This window comes from Lutra lutra, chromosome 8 (assembly GCF_902655055.1).
Source record: "Lutra lutra chromosome 8, mLutLut1.2, whole genome shotgun sequence".
Taxonomy (NCBI): Eukaryota; Metazoa; Chordata; class Mammalia; order Carnivora; family Mustelidae; genus Lutra; species Lutra lutra.
In genome coordinates, this window is record NC_062285.1 from 124,566,486 (window position 1) to 124,589,706 (window position 23,221).

The window sequence follows — 23,221 nt, forward strand, 5'->3', positions numbered from 1 at the left end:
GGGGGAAAGGAAAAAAAAATCCTTTGAGTTTCCATTTTACTGGGAATAAAGTAAAAGTCCTTCTTCCTCCTTCAAGAGCCTGGTATGACCTAGCTGCCGACTGCCTGTCCAGCCACACCACGCGTTCGCTGCCACCCCCCTCAAAGCCCACTTCCATGACAGTGGACCTGCTCTTCCCTGTGCTTGAAACACATGACCACTAGCTCTCCTTTTTCACTCAGTGTCCTCAAATGTCCTATTGTCAGGATGCCTTCCTCTATTACCCTTGTGTAAAATCACACCTTCCTCTATTCACCCGTTAGTCCCTGACCTTGCTTTATTTTTCCTCACAATCGTGTGACATAGCCTCCTACTTACCACTTGTCTCCCCTGCCAGAAGGTAAACCCCATGGCCTGTATAAAATGTTAGTCACATTAATTTTGCGTTCTTTTATGATTTAAAAAAAAAAACCTCTTTTTTCTGTCTTTTAATTTACATAGGTAATCTACACAGGATAGCAGAATTAACAGTGGTGGTAGTGTTTGTAGTTATCCCTGTCTTGCTACTGGATTTAACAGTAATGATTCTAGAGCAGCCCTTCTTAAAATTCGGTCTTCTCCTTATCAGGGGCTGTCAATGAGATGCTTTCAGGGGGTCCAAGAGGTTAGAGCTTTTTTCATAATACTACTAAGAATTTACCTTTTTCCATGGTGCCTATATTTGTGCTGACAACACACACACAAAAAAAACCAGTGGGTAAAACTGGTGGTGCCTTAGCACTTATCAGGACAGTGGCTTCATTACCACAACCTGGAGTTTAAAAAAAAAAGAAAAAAAGCTAGTTTCATTTAATGTTCCTGGTGAATCTTAAGCCCTAAGTACTTGTCTTTTTATTGTTTTATATGACAAAGTAGGAACTGTGCATAAAGCACCTCTGTGAATACGAGTTGTCTCATGGAATGGCATGTTTTCCAGATAACTGATACAGGTTACAGAATCATTCATGGCTAAAGATCCATTCAAAGTGCAAGATAGACAGACGGATTTTAACGTAACAGATCACAAAGCTTCTTAATATGGTTTCAGATTCTGCATTGCAACCAGCCTTTAAGAAATAATCGCTTATTGGGGCGCCTGGGTGGCTCAGTGGGTTAAAGCCTCTGCCTTCGGCTCAGGTCATGATCCCAGGGTTATGGGATCGAGTCCCCCATCGGGCTCTCTGCTCAGTTGTTAGCCTGCTTCCCCCCCCCCACTTCTCTCTGCCTGCCTCTCTGCCTCCTTGTCATCTCTGTCTGTCAAATAAATAAATAAATAATCTTTAAGAAGCAATCACTTGTTGAAGTTTGGTGTAGTATCAAAGTGGGATATCCACAATGATCTCAAAGAATTACCTGAAGGCTTACAAAATATTTTTTCCTTTCTCCAACTGCATATCTATTTAAGGCTAGATTTTCTTCAACTATAATATGCTACAGTTGATTGACTACAGAAACAGGAAAATCTAGTTATTTTCTAATAAGCAAGACAATAAAGAAATGTGAAAAAAAGAAAGTAAAACATGCCTTTAGACTCACTATTTTTGGTGGGGAGAGATTTGGAAAATAAAATTATTTTTCATTAAAAATTTTTTTTTAAAGATTTTATTTATTTATTTGACAGAGAGAGATCACGAGTAGGCAGAGAGGCAGGCAGAGAGAAGGGGGGGGGGGGGAGCAGGCTAACAACTGAGCAGAGAGCCCGATGCGGGACTCGATCCCATAACCCTGGGATCATGACCTGAGCCGAAGGCAGAGGCCCAACCCACTGAGCCACCCAGGTGCCCCTTCATTAAAATTTTTATGTTAACTCATTTTAATTTCTACCAAGATAAATATCGATAGATAAAACTTACATACACAAAACCTCTTTGGAGACCTCAAAAATGTTTAAAAGCATAAAGGGGTCCTAATATTGAAAAGTTTAAAAACCACTGTGTTTCAATTTTGAATGTTAAAGTAGTAACATTTATTATAAATTAACATTTGTCATTCTAAGAAAGTAAGTAAGTCCTATCACTAGGTGGTATTTTATCAGGAATGGATAGTTGAATTTTATTAGAATGCCTATTAAGCATGTATTAAAATGTTTATATTAACTTTTTCTGTGAGCCATTGATCTATATCAGTCCAATAGGCTTTACTAGTGATTCCTGCATTCTTGGGATAAATCTTTATTTGGCTTTAATATTGTTTTAATGCAGCACTGCATACTGTATTTAAAGAAATGGGTTTTACATTTGTAAGCAAAATCAGTATATAATTTTATACTTTTATTTTTGTTCTTCAACCCATCTCAATCTCACAATTATACCACCTTCATAAAAGAGAAAGGACTGTTCCTTCTTCCTCTTAGCTATGAAACTTTATAGCATGAGAATGTTTTCCTTGAAAATTTAAATAATTCATTTGAAAAACTATATGGGTTCCATGTTTACTTATGATTAGTTCTATTCAGGTTTTCTTCTTAAGTTCCTTTTGCTTATTTGTTTTGTTTTCTTTTCTTTTCCAGAAGATTACGCATATAAGTCTTTCCAGTTTCCTTATTTTAGTTAACATTATATTCACTTATTTCCTTTTAATCTATGTATTTTCATTTTCATTTGGCTTGCCTATTTTACTGCTTTTTTCCTCCTACAAAGAACCACCTTTTGGCTTTTAATCTTTATTATTTCCTTCTTCCGGCTTCCCTCAGCCTTGTTGTTGTTATTGTTGTTGTTGTTGTTATTGTTGTTTTGGGGGTTTTTTGTTGTTGCTGTTGTTTTTCTGATTTTTCTTTTTTTTTTTAAGATTTTATTAATTTACTTGACAGACAGAGATCACAAGTAGGCAGAGAGGCAGGCAGAGAGAGGGGTCGGGGAGAAGCAGGCTCCCTGCTGAGGAGAGAACCTGCTGCAGGGCTAGATCCCAGGACCCTAGGATCATGACCTGAGCCGAAGGCAGAGGCTTTAACTCACTGAGCCACCCAGGCACCCCGTTTTTCTGATTTTTCTATGTTAAATATCTAATTCTATTTTCATCCTTACTTGTTTTATAATAACCTTTTAAGTCTGTTTTATTGCTGCTATTCTAGCCTCTTAGGAAAACAGAATGACTAGTATTGTGTTTTAGGATTAATGTGCAAACAAAATAATGTTCTTTTGACTTTTTAGAATTTTGTATGGCCGAATGAAGAATAAGACTGGCAGTAAAACTCAGGGGAAAGCTGCTTCAGGCACCCGCATGTCCATTGTCCTGAGGTTCCTTGCTGGGACCCAACCGGAGGAGATTGAGATATTCTTAGACCTGCTGTTTGAACCTGTGAAGCACTTCAAGAATGGTAGTTCTCAAGTTTCTGCTACTTTGAATGTGTATTTTCTGCTGTAGACTTAAGATTGTCTCTAGCTAGGTTTCCCATGCTCTTAGACATCTTTCTAATGGGATTGTTCCTCCCAATCTCATTGGTGGCCTTTTGGCTGAAGTGGAGTTAGTTATTTTAAATTTTGATTGAATTAGGTGGAGCTCACAGTTTATCCTGGGGGTTATCATCATCCATGGGTTAGTAAGCCCCTGATGAGAAAATGTGTATTTTGGGGCATGCCTGGCTGGCTCAGTCTGTGGAGCATATGATTCTTGAGCTTGAGGTTGTAAGTTCGAGGCCCACGTTGAGTGTAGAGATTATTTTTAAAAAATAAAATAAGAAAGAAAAGAAGTGGGGCACCTGGGTGGCTCAGTGGCCATCAGTGGCTCATCACCTGCCTTCGGCTCAGGTCATGATCCCAGGGTCCTGGGATCGAGCCCCACATAGGGCTCTCTGCTCAGCAGGGAGCCTGCACCCCCTCTCTCTCTGCCTACATGAGCTCTCTCTCTGTGTCAAATAAATAAAATTTAAAAAAAAAAAGAAGAAGACAAGAAAGAAAAGAAGTGTGCATTTTGTCGTTGTGCATTTAGGCCATTTGAAAAATAGTACTTACCCAGATAGAATGAATAGTTTCTCCTTAGAAACTTAGGGCATGCTGAGAAATTAATTTTAATTGTCTTAGTATTTATTCATTCACTGAGTCATTCATCTGTTGAATATGACTTGTTGAATACCTCCTGTGCCCTGGATACTTTTGAAAATAGAAAAGTAATTATTTATTCTCTCAACCTTACCATGTAAATGAAGTGAATAGTATAGGTATATCCAATGAGACAAAATGCTCTCTGGTATGCAATGTTAGTAGTTAATAATAATAGCTAACATTTATTGAGTGCTTACTCCATGCCGAACATTATGATGGGCCCTTTTACATACAACTCAGTTAATCCTTAAAACAACCACCCGAGGTATCATTACTTAACTGTTCCCATTTTACCAATGAGGAAACTGAGGCTTAGAGAGTTTACTATTTTGCTTATGACCATTCAGCTAGAAAATGGAAGATCTTTCTGACTATAGAATCTCTCCTCTTGCCCCATAATTGCTTTGCTTTAGGCAAACACAGGTATTTATTTATACAGCAAAATGTTGTATGAAATTTTTTATTTTTTTTATGATAATGGATTCATCTGTTAAAATGTTTTCGTTTAGTGTAATATTACCCTGTGAAGGAAGCTGGCTTTGATGAAGACAAAGGCATTTGTTCAATGAAACAGCTTCCATTGTAAGAGGAGAGCTATATATGATACTGTTTTTGGATATACCATTTAGGTGTATGAATTAGCAAGCTCATGATTTCATACCAGTGGTTTGAAGTAAAGTTCAAGCAAAAACAATTCAAGTCTTTTAAGTAAATTACGAAATCAGTTTGGCACCAGTATATAAAGGACTGTTGTTTTATTTATTCACCAGTGGTGTCAAGAGAAAACATTTGATCTTCAGCATTCAAGAAACTCCTAATGTAGCAGGCAGTACATTTTCTTTGAAACTGCTCAAGTCAACATAGACAGTGAAAGCTGAGAGTGAGAAAAATGCATGGGAGTTGCTAGGTGGAATGAAAGACTAATGCTATTTTAGGTTTTGGGAACTAGTCTAAATAGGATGAGAATGGAGATTTAGTTCTGGCACAAGTTTCTCCTTTATTCTCAGTTTCCTCATCTGTATGTGATAATACTAAAACCTCCCAGGCCTAGTTCACTGAATTTGGTAAGAGAATCAGAGGAAAATACATTAGGAAAGTATATTATCATGTATAAATCATTGGAACTGTAGAAAATACTTTATCGTTGAGGGAATTGAAAAAAGGAAGCTGTAATTACAGTGTAACTAACATTTCCAATTGAAAAAAGGAAGCTATAATTAGAAAGTAAGTAATATTCCTTTTACGTGATATCTTTGTTTCATTAGGAGAGTGTCATTCTGCAGTCATTCAAGCAGTAGAAGATTTGGATTTGTCTAAAGTTCTTCCTTTAGGTCGTCAGCATGGTATCTTAAATAGCCTTGAAACAGTATTAAAGAACATCAGTCATCTGATCAGTGCATGCTTACCGAAGATTTTGCAGATACTGCTGTGCATGACAGCGACGGCATCACACATCCTTGACCAACGAGAAAAGGTGAGACAAATTCACTGTAGTTGCTTTTTTCTTGGGCTAGTAAGAGTCTGCATTTTACTTGGGAACTTGGTTGGGACCTGAATATCTCATAGTCTTCACTGTTTTAAATATTTATGAGTAGTTGGAGGATGCAAATTATAGGTGACCCTGGAACAACATGGGTTTAAACTGTGTGAGTCCACTTAAAAATGGAATTTTTTTTCTGATAAACATAGTGCAGCACCATAAATGTACTTTCTCTTCCTAATGATTTTCTTTCTTTCTTTCTTTCTTTTTTTTTTTTTTTAAAGATTTTATTTATGGGGCGCCTGGGTAGCTCAGTGGGTTAAGCCTCTACCTTCGGCTCGGGTCATGATCTCAGGGTCCTGGGATCGAGCCCCGCGTTGGGCTCTCTGCTCAGCGGGAAGCCTGCTTCCTCCACTCTCTCTCTCTCTGCCTACCTCTCTGCCTATTTGTGATCTCTGTCTGTCAAATAAATAAATAAATAAAATCTTTTTAAAAAATAATAAAAATATTTTTTTAAAAGATTTTATTTATTTATTTATTTGACAGACAGAGATCACAAGTAGGCAGAGGCAGGCAGAGAGCGAAGAAGGGAAGCAGGCTCCCTGCTGAGCAGAGAGCCCGATGTGGGGCTCGATCCCAGGACCCTGGGATCATGACCTGAGCCAAGGGCAGAGGCTTTGACCTACTGAGCCAACCAGGTGCCCCCCTAATGATTTTCTTAATAACTTTTACTCTACCTGACCTTATTTTAAAGAGTACAGTATATAATATATATAACATACAATGCATGTTAATTGCCTGTTTATGGTATCGGTAAGGCTTCCAGTCAACAGCAAGCTATTAATAGTTAAGATTCTAGGGGGTCAAAACTTACGACTATGCAGGGGTTCAATACCCCTGACCCCTGCATTATTCAAGGGTCAGCTGTATATCACTTGTATATTTTAAAGAGATTTTAAATAATAGATTGTGAGTTAGTTCTATATACAGGAATATAGCTAGTTAGTTCTACATACAGTATATATAGTATAGTTAGTTCTATATACAGGGATAGCTGATCTGGTATTTCACATTTTAATTTCAAGAGCCTAGAGGTATAAGACATCTTCCAACTTTATCCAGAATTCTTGGAGAATGAACAGAATAAAGTTAGCATCACCCTTGTTACTTTGAGATAAGAGCTGCACCGAGATCTTTTGCAAGTAAAGGTTGCCTACTATAAGTGCGATATTTTGAGTAAAGATAAGTAGCAAGACCTGGCAGCCAGCTAACTGCCAGAAGCTTCACAAGATGGTGCTCAGTAAACATTTTCTGAATTGTATTAAAGACAATATATTTATGTTCTGTTGAAACAAGTTTGTGGGCATAAGTATTTGGAAAGCTTAGGGAAACTTAATGTCTTTATGGATTAAACGCTTCTTAGTGGGACTTGAAGTGAAGATCTAGACTCAAAGATTTTTGCTGTTGATTCTCAGTTAATGATAAATGGGCACAGTTTTAATTGGGCTCAAATTTGTTTCATTTGATTTGTTGATATGTCTGGTGAACTGCCTCTCAGATATGGTCATGTTAACTGAAAATTGACAGCCAGGATTTTATGCTGGTTTTTGTTTTTTTTTTTTTTTTTGGACTACACATGGACATAAATCTCCTTTAGTTGATGAAATGCTGTCCTCTGATTACCAAGCTCCAGGGATTTAGAACATACCTTCTGTTTTTTAGGCACCATTTTATTTTCTTTATTCTTTCATTCCTTCAACAAATATTAATCGAGCCCCTGCTATGTGATAGGGACTGTTGTAAGCACTGGAAATGGAACAGTAAACAGGGAAAACAAAAATTCCTGTCCCCTTATTTATTTAGTAAATATTTATTTCATGCCTACTATCTACTAGACATCATTCTAGGTGGGGAATGAGACTCAGGTAAGGACTCAATATAATGGGAGAAAAAGACTTAATAAATACAGAAATAATGAGAGTAATGTCACTTGGTGGTGAGACCTGAGAGGGAAATAAATGAGAGCCTCTGCAGATCTCTCTCTAGCTTTCTTCCCTCCAGTACTTCTGCCTGTCAGTTCTCTCCAAGCCACACTACTCCATCTCCTCATCTTAGGAAGATGACTGGCCTGTGCCTGGACGCTTCCTTCTCACACTTAGCCTGAAACTCCAAGCAGGAATCTGGGGAACGTATAGGATTCCCCTTATCTGTTTACCCCTTCAGAGCTTACTGCCCTTTGCTGCCTGCTATCTAGTATCTGAAAATTATTATCTCATAGATTCTCTTCAGTTTTTTAGTTGCTTGAGAAGGAAGGCCAAATCAAGTCCCTGTTGATCCATCTTGAACAGACATGGAAAAACTATGAGAAAGGAGGAGGCTGAGAATAGTCCTTTGACTAATACAAGGCTAAGAATGGCTCCTGTTGCCAACAGCCAGAGCAGAAATCCCATAAAACCCAAGGCACCAGGAAGAATCCTAGGTAGGGGAGTGCCTCAGTAGTGGAACCAGATTAGCTCTGGAATAAAGGCTGCCCTGGCAACACCTAGCAAAGCTTACAAAGATCATGCTTTTCCCAAGTAAATTAATTATATCAGAGAACGAAACTCAAAAGCTTTCAAATGATTTAAATGAAAACAAAATTCAGTGTCTCTGACATCCAGTCAAGTTTTCCCAGGCATGCCAAGAAGGATGAAAATTTTACTCATAACAAGGAGAAAAATCAATCAATAGAAGCAGACCCAACCATGGCTCAGATGATAGAATTAGCCAAAAACTTAAAACAGCTATTAGGAATATACTCCATATATTCACAAAAGTAGAGGAAAATATGAGCATGTTGAGGAGAGACGTGAGGTTGTGAAGATTTTAAAATAAAATGAGAGGATGTGATAGGAAGTGACCAAACTAGGAGTGAATGGGTGCTGCTTTCATTAGGATGGCCAGTGTCCTGTCTAAGGAAGTAGTATTTGAATTCCTCTATCTATCCAGCTGTGGGAAGAACATTTTTAGGCAGAGAAAATGACCAGTAGTGCAAAGTCCCTGAGGTGGATTTGTCAAAAATCTAAGAACAGACAGAAGGGCAAGTTGGATAGAGCACAAGGAGGGAGAAGAATCATGTAAGATAAAGTTGAGAGGTAGGTAGGGCCTCTTGTGCTCTGAGATGGATTTATTTCAAAGTGTACTGGGAAAACTGGAGAAGTTTGAAGCCAGGGAGTAATAAGGTCTGTTTGATGTTTTTAAAATTTCACTCTGATTAATTTGTGAAAAAGAGGCTTGTGGGGGGCCAACACTGGAAGCTGAAAAGAGGTCTTGGAAAATTCTTTCTCTGTGTTATATGAGAGCTTCATGGTATTAGGGAGAATTCTGTGAGAAATTTTCATTTATGCCTTATAGTGAGTGCTAGTAACTTCATACCTGGGTATATTAAATCATAAAAGGTTAGAGATTTTATAAACCCTGTATAATTTCTCTGACTTTTTGGTTAACTTAGAAGAAGTTACTGAGTAATGCAGCCTTACTTCTGAGTCAACAATCAGTGACTCAAAAGATCATTTATGCAATTTTATAGATCATTAGTTAGTGAGGTGCTAAGCTTTTTGTCAGTTTGGAGCTTTTTAAAAAAAATTCTTGGGACAAGTTCAAAGAATTCCTTGAGGTACTATAATGAATTACTGAATAGTAATACTGCTTAAGTAAGTTAAACTTCTACATGTGCGTATTTGAGCTAAGTTATACATTTACTTTTTTTGTATCTTTTAATTCCTCCAAGACATTGACTGACACTGAAGAGTATATCATGAGGGTTATTTTAGTTTGATTTTATTATTTTGGAACATTTAAAAAACGGATGGAACATTTAAACAACGGAGTAACTTAAATGTACATGAAATTCAGTCATATAGACTGTTCCTCTAGGAACTAAAGTCTACAATTTTCTTCATGATGTTGTGGCCATAAAACTTGATAGTCATTATTTAGAGTATTGTATTGTCTTCATAAATTTCAGGGTGGTTTTTAGATTTTGATGTAGGTCACTAAGGTCACATGTAAAAATAAGTTGGCCACTTATATATCCAGAGACCACAGTATATTAATCAAATGGAAAAGCATTTAGTGGTTGCGCCTTACCCCATTTGTTTGGTTTTTACAACATTCCTTTAAGATCCACTAGAAATTCTGCCTCTTCCCTGAAGCTTTTCCCTTTTCAAATTTATAATCCCCCCCCCATTGGATATCTTTGGCATTTCCAGTCTAGCACACTATTTAATACATTTTCCTTCAGTGATACTTTTTTTTAAGATTTTATGTATTTGACAGACAGAGATCACAAGCAGGCAGAGAGGCAGGCAGAGAGAGAGAGAGAGAGGGAAGCAGGCTCCCCACCGAGCAGAGAGCCTGATGTGGGGCTCAATCCCACGACCCTGAGATCATGACCTGAGCCAAAGGCAGAGGCTTAAACCACTGAGCCACCCAGGTACCCCCTTCAGTGATATTTTTAAGCTGAGATCAGACCTTTGGCTGTCATGCCATTGGACTTAATGGTGGGGGTTCAATAACTTATTCTGCTCTGAGCCTGAACAAACTGGCCACATATTTGATTTTGTAACCGGTATAGAAGGAGATGCCAGTAGAAGTAGCAGAGTCTGTTATGGAAGAGGTTTGCCGTTAACTCAGGCATCCACCCACTCCAGCCTCTGTGCCTCTAAACAGACAATTTTTGATTTTTTTCCAAATTGCATTTTTCTTTGAACTATATATTTTGAGATCTTCCCATACCTTGATTCAGTCGCCTCATTCTCTTATACTATATGAAGCATTCCGCTATATAGAGAGACCATAAATTCTTTAACTAGTCTCCTAGACTAATGTTAACAAGAATGATTGAAAACTCCTAGTTTTAGAAAAAGTAAAAAATAATACAAGTTATGAAAATGAAAAAGTCACTTCATTTGAAATAAAGGTTTATTGCCGGGGGGAGGGAGGGTAGGGAGAAGGTGGTGGGGTTATGGACATTGGGGAAGGTATGTGCTATGGTGAGTGCTGTGAAGTGTGTAAACCTGGCGATTCACAGACCTGTACCCCTGGGGCTAATAATACATTATATGTTTACAAGAAAATAAAAAATATTTTTAAAGAAATAAAGGTTTAATTTTTCCCCCTAATCTAAGGCATTGTGATGACGAAAAAGAAAGGTTTTTTTTATTTAGAATGTTCTGTTCATAGGAAGAAATCAGGATTTTATTTAAGACAATTACTTAGCTGAAGAAATACAACAATGTAGGACACCGAACAGCTGTTCCACTTGTGATTTTTTTCCCCTGCAAAGGACACTTTAATGTGATTTTACTGGGCAGTGATAATGGAGCACATCTCACCATTTGATTTTTTAAGTCTCTGCTTTCCTATCTTGTTCAATGAGAAAAGCAGTATGATATGATGAGTTGAATTTCCATGTAGATTAGATTACAGTCAATAGACTTAACAGGATGTCCATCTTGATTCTTAGCCATCTGAGCAACAGTGCCTCCTTGAGGAATCAAGGATAAAAATGAAACATGTTTTTTTAAGAAAAGATTTTGTTTTACAGATACAGCTCAGGTTTATTAACCCACTGAAAAATTTAAGACGTCTTGGAATCAAAATGGTAACTGACATCTTTCTGGACTGGGAGTCTTACCAATTCAGAACAGAAGAAATTGATGCTGTATTTCATGGTGCAGTTTGGCCCCAGGTAAACTTTATTACTACCCTCTTCCCGGATACCTTCTGCTTCTTCCTTTGGTATGACCTTAACTAGTACAGTCTGTACCCAGACATGAATGCCTATCCTGGCCTTTTCTTTTACATCGAGTCTTCCTTTGTTTCTGAACATTTTAGAACACTTTGCTTTGCCTCCGCTATCACCTAAAGCTCAAGAGCCGGTTTCTTTAATACCACGACATTTATAGTTAAGGTTAATTTGAATATGGTTGTGTCTCTTAAGCAAATGGAATAAAACTATTACAGCACCTCAGTGATATGTCTCTGGATTTTTGACAAGCATAAGGGAAAATACGCAGATATCCTTGTTACCTTGTTGGTAACCATTTTGTGATGACTCCTGTTATTTAACTATAGCTAAAAAGACTGTGGAGGAGACTTGATTTTAGGAATTCTAGCTGCTTGAGCTCTGTCGTTTCTAACCAGTTGAAACCTAAAGTACCTCATTCCTTCTAAGGGTCTAGCGCTTCTTGCTCCATCTTTGCCATTTTTCCCCTGTAACCATTATTTTGGATTCCTTTATTTTTTTCTTCAGTCTGTCCTTTAAATGTTAATCTCTGTCCCTTGGCTGTTTATCCTCTTGGATTTCTGTACTTGCTCTGCTTTTTAGTTGTTTTTTTCCGACAATTCTGTGTGTGTTTTTATTTTGTATTCTGTTTTTATTTTGTGTCCCTAGATCAGAAGGCTTGGATCTGAGAGTCAGTATTCTCCTACTCCTCTGCTGAAACTAATTAGTGTCTGGAGCAGAAACGCAAGGTATGACCATTTTTCTCCCACCTTTAAAAAGGACAGTGTTTTAGACCATTCTAGTCAAAATGAGTCAAGATTACTAATAATATGATTTATGGTGAAATACTCTAGGTGCAGTTAAAGAGAATAAGGTAGCTGAATTTCAGAATACACAGGTTTAAAGAAAAACACAAGCTGCTGAACAGTGTAACCCAAGAAAAAACCTGTGCATGTGTATAAATATAAAATGAAGTAGAAAATGCCTAGAAGGATACGTGAGAAACTGGTAATGTTAATATAGCATGTGGAGGTTTGGGTACCCCAGAACAGGGAAGAGGTAATTTTATGATATATCTTTAGAGTGTTCATTTATTATTTTTGAAAAAGGGAAAAATAGGGGGCACCTGGGTGGCTCAGTGGGTTAATAAGGCTCTGCCTTGGGCTCAGGTCATGATCTCAGGGTCCTGGGATTGAGTCCCATATCGGGCTCTCTGCTCAGCAGGGAGTCTGCTTCCCTCTCTCTCTCTGTCTACTTGTGATCTCTCTCTGTCAAATATAAAAATAAAATCTTAAAAGAAAAAAAAAGGTAAAATAACATTTTGCAATGTAAGTTAAACTTATACATATTTTAGTAAAACTTATGCATTTTTGCTAGTTTTACAGTTTCATTAAAACTTAAAAATCAGGGGGCGCCTGGGTGGCTCAGTTGGTTGAGCGATTGCCTTCGGCTCGGGTCATGATCCTGGAGTCCTGGGATCGAGTCCCACATCGGGCTCCCTGCTCAGCGGGAAGTCTGCTTCTCCTGCTGACTTCTCTTCTCTCATGCTCTCTCTCTTTCATTGTCTCTCTCTGCCTCTCAAATAAATAAATAAAAATATAAAAAAAAAAAAACTTAAAAATCAGAAGTACTGTTATTGTTAGGGACGTACTTCCAACTTTTCCTCAGTTTGTTAGCACTAAGTATGTTAAAAGTGCTTGAGCTCTTTTTCCAATGATGATAAAGTGGTAAAACTATCTGAATTGTTTTGGTTTTACCTTCCTGCTGATCGTTAGAGGACTACATCCCTGAAGTAGAACAGTTGCTGGTTTGCCACTGGCTGGAAAACCTTTGTGCACTCTATCCTTGTTGGTGTGTTTCCTCTGGGTAGGATGCTCCTGTCATTTGTGTGTGTCTTTCATCTTTCATACTTGGGGATAGATTCACCACCTCTCGCAAAAATGATGCTGATCTCTGAATATTGCATATCCTTACACGGTAAATGTTTCTTTGGTCTATACTCCTGATTCCCATGTGGTACAGCATTGGTTTTTTTGTGAGTGTATAAACATTCACATTCTAGAAGGTTTATAGTTGAAAAATAGCCTGTCTTCAGTACATTTCTTTTAGAAAAGGCTCATACCATGTTCACATCTCAGCTTTACAACTTAACTACCTCAGTGGCTTTAGACACGTCTCAGTTTTTTTATCTGTAACGTGGGGACAAGGTTACCAAATTATAGAGATGTTATGAGGATTAAATGAGAGATATACATAAAGTGCCTAAATAACAATCTTTGTGAGGTACCTGGAATTATCCATCAAATTTTAGATTTTAAAGTAATTTCCCTTTTGATGTTGGTACACATATATATTTAAACTCAATATGGAAATTCTTATTGAACTTATTTTCAGATAAAGATATATTGAGAAATAAGATGACAACTTCAGTGTTTTTCCTTGCAGATATTTCCCTTTCCTGGCTAAACAGAAACCTGGGTACCCAGAGTGTGATATCCTGACCAACGTTTTTGCAATTCTCTCAGCAAAGAATCTCTCAGAAGCCACAGCCTCTATTGTGATGGATATAGCCGATGACCTTCTTAACCTTCCAGATTTTGAACCCACAGAAACACTTTTGAGCTTGCCAGTAACTGAATGTGTGTACATGGAAAGTGCAGATGGTATGTGTGCTGTACAAAGTAAATGATTCTTAGATTTCTGAAGTAGCATTTGTGCCCTCAGAATGGAAAAATATCAACACAATTTGATTCTTTTAATTACTTTTATTATTAAAAGAATTTCTTTTCTGTAGGAATTAATACCAATTCATATAAACTGAATTTTCTGTGTAGTGGTAGAAATTCAGATTATTTATGCTCCAGAAAGCTCAACTATCCATCAAGAAATTTAATGACTTCCTCTGTCATGTCTTTGAATTCTTCTTGTCAAATTATCCTAACAGTTCTTTTCCTAATACCAAAAATGGCTTACATAAAGCCTCAGGGGTCTCATATATAAATTTATAATTTAGCTAATAATACTGCTATTATGACTAAGAAAAAAGTTATTTAATCTTTACAGTTAAAATTTATTATATTTTTATGAAAATTGAGTGCTCTCCTTGTCTATCATTATGAAGATAGTATACGATTATCCTTTAATAGTTCATTAAAATCAAAACATTTATTACTTTTTTTCAGAGTCTATCACGATGGGAGGACGATTAATTCTACCTCATGTACCTGCAATTCTCCAGTATCTTAGCAAAACCACAATAAGTGCAGAAAAGGTGAAAAAGAAGAAGAATAGGGCACAAGTCAGTAAGGAACTTGGCATTCTGTCAAAGTAAGTGATATATTGGTCCTTAAAAGATAACATAACTATCCATGGTTTTAATTTTTGCTAATTTTACCCAGTTTTTCAATTATTTTAATGTGGTAATAAGCTAAAAAGGTTTTAAGTATTTTTAAATGCCCTCCATTTTTAAGATAACATAGAATTCTTTTTCTCTGCCAGTATATTCATTAGAAAACTTTCATGGCATCTATCTTCATTTTATTATGAGAGAATAATCTTCAAAATTCTAAAGTAGGCTAATAGCTTTGTATATTTTGTTCAGTTAGAATTTTGAGTTATATGAGATCACATACTTTTCATATTTTTTTTTATTTTAATTGATAAAAATAATTCATTTAAAAGAGCATGTTGTTATGCTGAGTGAAATAAGTCAAGCAGAGAGAGTCAATTATCATATGGTTTCACTTATTTGTGGAGCATAACAAATAGCATGGAGGACAAGGGGAGATGGAGAGGAGAAGGGAGTTGAGGGAAATTGGAAGGGGAGGTGAACCATGAGAGACTATGGACTCTGAAAAACGATCTGAGAATTTTGAAGGGGTGGGGGGTGGGAGGTTGGGGGCACCAGGTGGTGGGTATTGTAGAGGGCACGGATTGCATGGAGCACTGGGTGTGATGCAAAAATAATGAATATTGTTATGCTGAAAAAATAAAAAAATTAAAAACAAAACAAAAAAAAAGAGCATGTTGTGGTTGTTCTGTTTATTTGTTTTTTAAGGTTCAAGATCTTGCAAGGATTTTTAAAGATTCTCTTTGACAATAGACCTAGTAATATAAAATTATGTCTTCTGTAGCAGGGTTGTTAAACCAGACTACAAAAAATGTTTGCATTTTAAACTCTGAATTGTGGGGCACCTGGGTGGCTCAGTGGGTTAAAACCTCTGCCTTCGGCTCAGCTCATGATCCTAGGGTCCTAGAGCCCGCATCGGGCTCTCTGCTCAGCAGGGAGCCTGCTTCCTCCTCTCTCTCTGCCTGCCTCTCTGCCTACTTGTGATCTCCGTCTGTCAAATAAATAAATAAAAAATCTTTTTAAAAAAAAATTAAAAAAATAAAAAAAACTCTGAATTGTTACAGGACTTAACTGTTCAAAGTTTTTTTTTCTGTTACCTCAACAACAACAAAATATGATATATTAGAATCTTTCAGGAATTGCTTTGAAATGTTTTATTCATACTGTTGTATTTCTAAGTTATACAGAATGGGAAACCGCACAAAATACACTCAGTAAATTTTATCACAGGCTGTGTGTAGTGAAAAGAAGGTGAGAGATTAGGCACCATAAAGACTGGGTTTGAAAGGCCTGCTCTGCCACTTATTAGATGTGACATCAGCTTCTCTGAGTCTCAGTTTTCTTTGGGCAAGATGGGGCTAAACATTTCTATATGGAAGGCTAACGTGGGAGTTAAATTGAATACTGCGTGTAAATCCTTAAACAAGTCTTGGCACTTAAAATGTTATTTTCTTTGTAAAGTGAGAAATTACTAATTGTCAAAACATAGTAATAACAAAAGTAATTTTAAAAAAATTGCTAATATTCAGATTATAGCATCAGAGTTTCCTCTAACTCACCTGCAAAATCAGATTTTGCAAGAGAAATAGATTAGTAGCCATGAGCCTGAAGTTGGAGAGAAATAAAAGTGGACACTGCATGTAAGTCAGTTAAACTTTTCCTACATGAACACATAAAAGCCACCTGTGTCTGTCACATGTTTTCTACAAAACGTTTAACTTCTTAGAGAAATACTCTTAACTTGTGTATCTTACATATCAGTTTTTCACCTTCTCTAGGATCAGCAAGTTCATGAGAGACAAAGAACAAAGTTCTCTGCTCATCACACTTCTTCTTCCTTTCCTCCACCGTGGCAATATTCCTCAGGTAAAAATTCATAGGACATTGGCTTTGTCATTAAAGTAGTACTTTAGTATTAAGGTTCATCCATGAGCAATAATTTTCATTGGTTAGATTCTATGATGTATTTGCAAAAAGATTTTATACAGAAATATAAAATTAAAAATAGAGGAGACACATTGGGAAAGAGGTAGGAAAGGGGGGAACAAGAGGCTGGAAGCACCATCATCAATCCTTTATTTTTCTTTCTTTAGCTTCTAATCCATTTTTTTTTCCTCACTTTTTTTTTTTTTCCCTCTCACTTCGATCAATAACAAATCTGGAACCCAAGAAGCGCATCATATAATCTTAAGTATGCATCACAGTTGCAGAACTGCTAATGAAAAGTCAGACTATATTAATATTACATGTAGCTAGGAGTTTCTAAAATGATTTTCCAACTTTTAGTTTAATCTCAAGTCAAATCAAATGGCTCAAACTCAGTGAGGCTTTAGTAGCTACACTGAACATCTCTTACTATACAGTAATTCAGTATAGAAGACCACAGATCTGTAGAGAACCAGAAGTGAGTATTTTTCTTCAATAACCTCATTTTTCTTGGCCCGTTTTGGACTGGACATAGAAGAAATTATGTTCCAAAACCATGTGTATTTTCTGTTAGAATTAAAGGAAGAAACTGTTAATGGACATTATTGTGGATTTTATGTGAAATTAAAATGCTAAGAACTTTTAAAGGCCTATGAAATAACTTTTCTGATTACTACTTGTGCTTATTGAAAGTTATTTATTTTCTGTGCTATAATATTAAAGCCAAGTTGACCAGTTTTCTGAATTACTGAAATGTGATTTCTCTTAATGTTCCTCCCTAAGGATACAGAGGTTGATATTTTGGTGACAGTACAAAACCTGTTGAAACATTGTCTGGAGCCTACAAACTTCCTCAAGCCTCTAGCAAAGCTCTTCTCGGTTATTAAGAATAAGTTGTCAAGACAATTGCTTTGTACAGTTTTCCAGGTCTGTAGTGCTCATTTTATCCCAAACCACCCCTTTTTAAAAAGATCACTGTGACATGCAACACATATTGACAGTTTCCTTGGTGTCAACATGATGTTTCATATAAATTTGAGTGGAAAGAGGGAATTGAAGGGAGGACAGAAAAGTTAAGATTTGGGACGCCTGGGTGGCTCAGTGGGTTAAGCCTCTGCCTTCGGCTCAGGTCATGATTTCAGGGTCCTGGGATCAAGACCTGCATTGGGCGCTCTGCTCAGCAGGTAGCCTGCTTCTCCCTCTCTCTGCCTGCCTCTCTGCCTACTTGTGATCTCTCTCCATCAAATAAATAAATAAAATCTTTAAAAAAAAAAAGTTAAGGTTTTATTCAATAATAATATACTATTTTCATTCCTTTTAGAGTCTTTCTGATTTTGAGAGTGGATTAAAATATATTACTGATGTTGTCAAGGTAAGAAAGTCTTATATTTTTCTTATGCTTCAAAAGTATTGTCATTTTTGTTTATTTAAGATTTGTATACCTTCATCTACGTTTTTAGTGTTTCACAGTGTTTCATTGTTTTCATTTCTTGTAGCTTAATGCCTTTGATCAAAGACATCTTGATGATATCAACTTTGATGTTCGCTTTGCAACATTCCAGACTATCACTTCTTACATTAAAGAGATGCAAACTGTGGATGTTAACTACTTAATTCCAGTTATGCATAATTGTTTCTATAATATGGAGGTAGGTTTTTATAGCAGAAATTTATGAATTGTTTTTCATTGTTTTGATAATACAACTACATGACCTGATTTCTTTCTTTCTTTTTTTTTTTTTATTAACATATAATGTATTATTTGCCCTAGGGGTACAGGTCATGAATCTTCAGGCTTACACACTTCACAGGACTCACCATAGCACATACCCTCCCCAATGTCCATAACCCAACCACCCTATCCCTATCCCCACCCCCAAGCAACCTTCAGTTTGTTTCATGAGATTAAGAGTCTCTTATGGCTTGTCTCCCTCCTGATCCCACCTTGTTTCATTTTTCTCCCCCTACCCCCCACCATGGTCCCCTATTCTGCCTCTCAGATTCTTCATATCAGAGAGATCATATGATAATTGCGTGACCTGATTTCTTAATTTGTATTGTGAGTAAGACACAGATTTTTGTGTAAAATTTCTTGTAGCTGCAGACTGTTTTGTTTGGTGAAGACCATATTGTTATTCTCATGATCTAAAGGACAAATATTTTGAATAAAATAATATGTGGAAGCACTTTAAAAAATACAAAGCCATGTGCTAGAATAGGGGAAATTCATAGAGACAGAAAGTAAATCTGTGGTTACCAAGGGCTGCCAGGGAGGGAGAAATGGAAATGGTGAGGGAGGACTTCTGATTGGCACAGGGTTTTATTTGGGGGGGGATGAAAATGTTCTGAAGTTAGATAGTGGTAATGGCTGTACAACCTTGTGAATATCCAAAAAACATTGAATTGTACACTTTAAAAGCGTGAATTATATAGTATTTCAATTATATCTCAGTGTTTGGAAGTTTTGTCACTGTATTATTTGACAGTTTGCCCTCTTTTATTGATTCAGAAATATAAAGGGTTCATACTATTTTAAGTACCATGTTGCTGGACTGAATTAAAACCCAAAACTGGGGGAAATGAAACCTTTGATTTATAGTTAACCATGTAATGTCATCAGTAATCTCTTTGTGGCATTTTATAATGATTCATCTGGTATTAATGATTGTGTAATATATGAAAAAGTAATCTCCCCATTTGGGGCTAATTCTTCATATTTCATATCAAATTCTAGCATAAAGAATTCCAAATCACTGGCTGCTTCGCTGAGTTGGCAATACTTTCTCCACATTCACTACCTACATTGCTCAAACTGGGAATTGGAGCACAACTAACCAAAATTATACCAGCCAACTCAGTTGTTTTCAGTTATCACATGATACTGAATATTGAAAACAAGCTTTAGTGAATCTTTTATTCTGTTTGCTTTGAGAAATAAAACTAATCAAAAAGTCTGTTGCATCATATTTTCCAAATCAGAGTGTGACTTCTCAGTAAGCATGATTTTTCAGTTATTTACTACAGGACTACCTCATTTTATCATGCTTTACAGATACTCTGTTTTTTGGTTTTGGCTTTTTTTTTTTTTTTTTTTTTTAAACAAATTGAAGGTTTGTGACAACCCTGCTTTGAACAAGTCTTATCAGCGCCATTTTCCAACAGCATTTGTTTATTTTATATCTCTGTGTCATATCTTGATGATTCTCACAGTATTTCATTTTTTCATTATGATTATATTTATCATGATGATCTGTGATCAGTGATTATGATGCACTGAAATAACAGATCATGGTAAGTATTTTTTATTTAAGGCATGTACCTTGTTTTTTTAGACATAATGCTATTACACACTTAATAAATTATAGTATAGTGTAAACATAACTTTTATGTGCACTGGGAACCCAAAAAATTCATTTGTTCATTTCACTCACTTTATTATGATTTTCACTTTTCTCTGGTGGTCTGGAACCAAAGTCACAATATCTCTGAGGTATGCATGCATATTCCTCACAGCCCTACATTTAGTTCTTCCTTAGATGTGATGTACTTGGGGAACATTTCTTAGGAGGGATCTTTACAATAGAGGAGTATCAACATTTTGTAAACTGTTCATTGGGAAATAATATTCCATGTTATAGTTATTACACAGAATAATTTTGTTTTGTTTTTCTTGTTTCAAGTTAGGAGACATGTCTTTAAGTGATAATGCCAGCATGTGCCTGATGAGTGTCATCAAAAGCTAGCTGCCTTAAATGTCACGGAGAAAGAATATAGGGAAATCATTCATCGTTCACTCCTGGAGAGGTTGAGGAAAGGATTAAAGAGCCAGACAGAGGTATTGGGGTTTGTAATTATATCTTTGTCTTTTATGTACTACTGTTATGGATTTTGTTTTTGCTTTTATTTTTCCCTACTTAAGTTATTGTTAAAAATAGCTTAGTACATTTAATTAAAATACTTAATTGCATAAATACAAAACTCTTAAAAGAAGAGTGGGAATATAAAGGAGAGTGATCACTTCTGATCTTATAGTTGAGTTTACAGTGGGAATGTTTTATGTTAAAAGAAAATTGTAAACATTATAGTGGTTTTTTCCTGTGTTTCTTTATATTATCTAGAAAGCAAATTCTTTTATTTTTATTTTTTTAATTTCTTTTTTAAATTTTATTTTATTTTTTTCCAGTTCCAAAAATACATTATTTATGCACCATACCCCAGTGCTCCATGCAATGTGTGCCCTCCTTAATACCCACCAAATTCTTTTAAAAAAAAATTTGTTTTTCTCAATTTGGCATTTGCAGAATATACAACAGGATTATACCACAGTGCTTTCCTGTTTAATTCAAACCTTTCCAGATCAACCAGAATTTAAAGACTTGATACAGCTCACTGATTGCCATGATCCAGAAATGGACTTCTTTGAGAATATGAAGCACATTCAGGTAGAAGACACTTCCGTGTTGAGTTCTTTTTTCCTGCCTATAAAATAAGCATCTCAGGGGCGCCTGGGTGGCTCAGTGGGTTAAAGTCTCTGCCTCGGGGCACCTGGGTGGCTCAATGGGTTAAAGCCTCTGCCTTTGGCTCAGGTAATGATCCCAGGGTCCTGGGATTAAGCCCCGCATCGCATCATCGCATCGCATCATCGGGCTCTTTGCTCAGCAGGGAGCCTGCTTCCTCCTCTCTCTCTGCCCGCCTCTCTGCCTACTTGTGATCTCTGTCTTTCAAATAAATAAGTAAATAAAATCTTTAAAAAAAATAAATAATAAAGCCTCTGCCTTCAGCTCAGTTCATGATCCTGGGGTTCTGGGATCGAGCCCCGCATCAGGCTCTCTGCTCAGCAGGGAGCCTGCTTCCTTCTCTCTGCCTGCCTCTCCACCTACTTGTGATCTCTGTCTGTCAAATAAATAAATAAAATATTTCTTTAAAAAAATAAGCATTTCAAACTGTTCTATCTGATTTAAAAAGATATATTTTACTTTTCCAAAAAGTTTTGAGCCTCTCATTCCTTGGTCTTCATGATTGTCAGTCAGATTAGCATAGGAAATGATCAATTTTCCTTGGGTCTGTTTTCTTTCATGGTATCATAAACTACAATAATAGTGTCACATTTCTTTGCCATTTCCTAAGTATATAAATGCTTTAGGATCCTTTGTTAAACAAATGCTATGGATTATATCTCTGGAAGTAAATCAACGCACAGGTGTTTGTTCATGTAACACATGGACTGTATTTCACTCCTTTAATCTTTTCATGGAAAAGTAACATGATACTGAAATGGAGCTGGTTGTAGGTGAGTGTATTCAGTAACTAATTCTTATTTTATCTAACTCATAGATCCACAGACGAGCAAGAGCCTTGAAGAAACTGGCAAAACAACTAATGGAAGGCAAAATTGTTCTGTCTTCTAAATCTCTGCAGAATTATATCATGCCTTATGCCATGACTCCAATTTTTGATGAGAAAATGCTCAAGGTAGGACATTAGATCAGGGAAACCATTAAACATCTACCTATACCATGACGCAGTTTTCCAAAGTGCATATGGGGTTGGTGACATTCATATTGATGTCAACACAAGTAGAGGCTTAAAATAGTTCTGAAGCCCTGAGAATGGTACTTGGCACATAGTAAATGCTCTATAAATGGTAGTTTTAATTTTTATTTTCACTATTATTAGCCCAAAGAGGCCAACCACAAAATAGTTCCCCTCTTAGAAATAAATGATCACATTACTAACATAGCATACTTTTATTTTTGTATTATAGGACTTAATTCTGATAATTAATTAGCAAGATCATTGTTTTCCCAAATGGCTCATAAGAAAGGAAGTTAAACAATAACTACCTTTTCTTGAGCACTATACCAGATATAGGAACTTAACATAATCAAGTACTTAACATAAACAAGTACTTAACATAATCTTACTTCATCCTCATCATAGCTTAACCCTATAGGTGCTGTTGTCACTATTTTACAGGAAAGTAAACTGGGAATAAGTGAGGTATTTAACTTTCTCAAAGACATACAGAATGAGAATCTCTATTTGAACTTAGGACTGTCTTCATTATTATACTACATAGTGCCAAAAACAGTGTCGTGCACATTGTAAGGCCTTAATATTTACTGTTTAGATTGATGAAAGACAGCACCCAAAAATTCAGGTCTAATTGAGGTGATACCAGGAGTTGTGACTTGAATTTATACTGTGTTGACCACATGGTAGTGTGCAAAGTTAGGTTTCCCCTGTTGTTTCAAAAATTTTTAAAGAATTACCTAAGTAGGGGCACCTGGATGGCTCAGTGGGTTAAGCCTCTGCCTTTGGTTCAGGCCATGATCTCAGGGTCCGGGAATCAAGCCTGACATCAGGCTCTCTGCTTGGCAGGGAACCTGCTTCCCTCTCTTTCTTTCTCTCTGCCTGCCTCTCTGCCTACTGGTGATCTCTCTGTCAAATAAATAAAAAATAAAGTCTTTTAAAAAAATAATAAGTAAATTTAAAAAATTTTTTATAAAAAGAATTACCTAAGTAAATGAAAGAATACTCCCCGAAATTCCAGTTTAAAGAGTTAGTAAGCCCATCCAACTTAAACTTTGATGGCAGTAAAATAGGAAAGAGGTGTAATGGAAAAAAATAAATTGTCTTTA

At 36.4% G+C, this 23,221-nt stretch overlaps 1 protein-coding gene across 1 annotated transcript in view; it reads left to right on the forward strand.

Moving 5' to 3' along the window:
• UTP20 (UTP20 small subunit processome component) overlaps nt 1-23,221 on the forward strand; it is a 104,697-nt gene that overhangs the window by 42,285 nt on the left and 39,191 nt on the right. Inside the window, 14 exon segments of the mRNA XM_047740132.1 lie at nt 3,168-3,334; nt 5,324-5,532; nt 11,126-11,269; nt 11,975-12,054; nt 13,751-13,968; nt 14,488-14,632; nt 16,433-16,520; nt 17,364-17,507; nt 17,902-17,952; nt 18,077-18,229; nt 20,261-20,312; nt 20,315-20,415; nt 20,882-21,022; nt 21,915-22,052. Coding sequence (XP_047596088.1) covers nt 3,168-3,334; nt 5,324-5,532; nt 11,126-11,269; nt 11,975-12,054; nt 13,751-13,968; nt 14,488-14,632; nt 16,433-16,520; nt 17,364-17,507; nt 17,902-17,952; nt 18,077-18,229; nt 20,261-20,312; nt 20,315-20,415; nt 20,882-21,022; nt 21,915-22,052 — 1,831 coding nt within the window.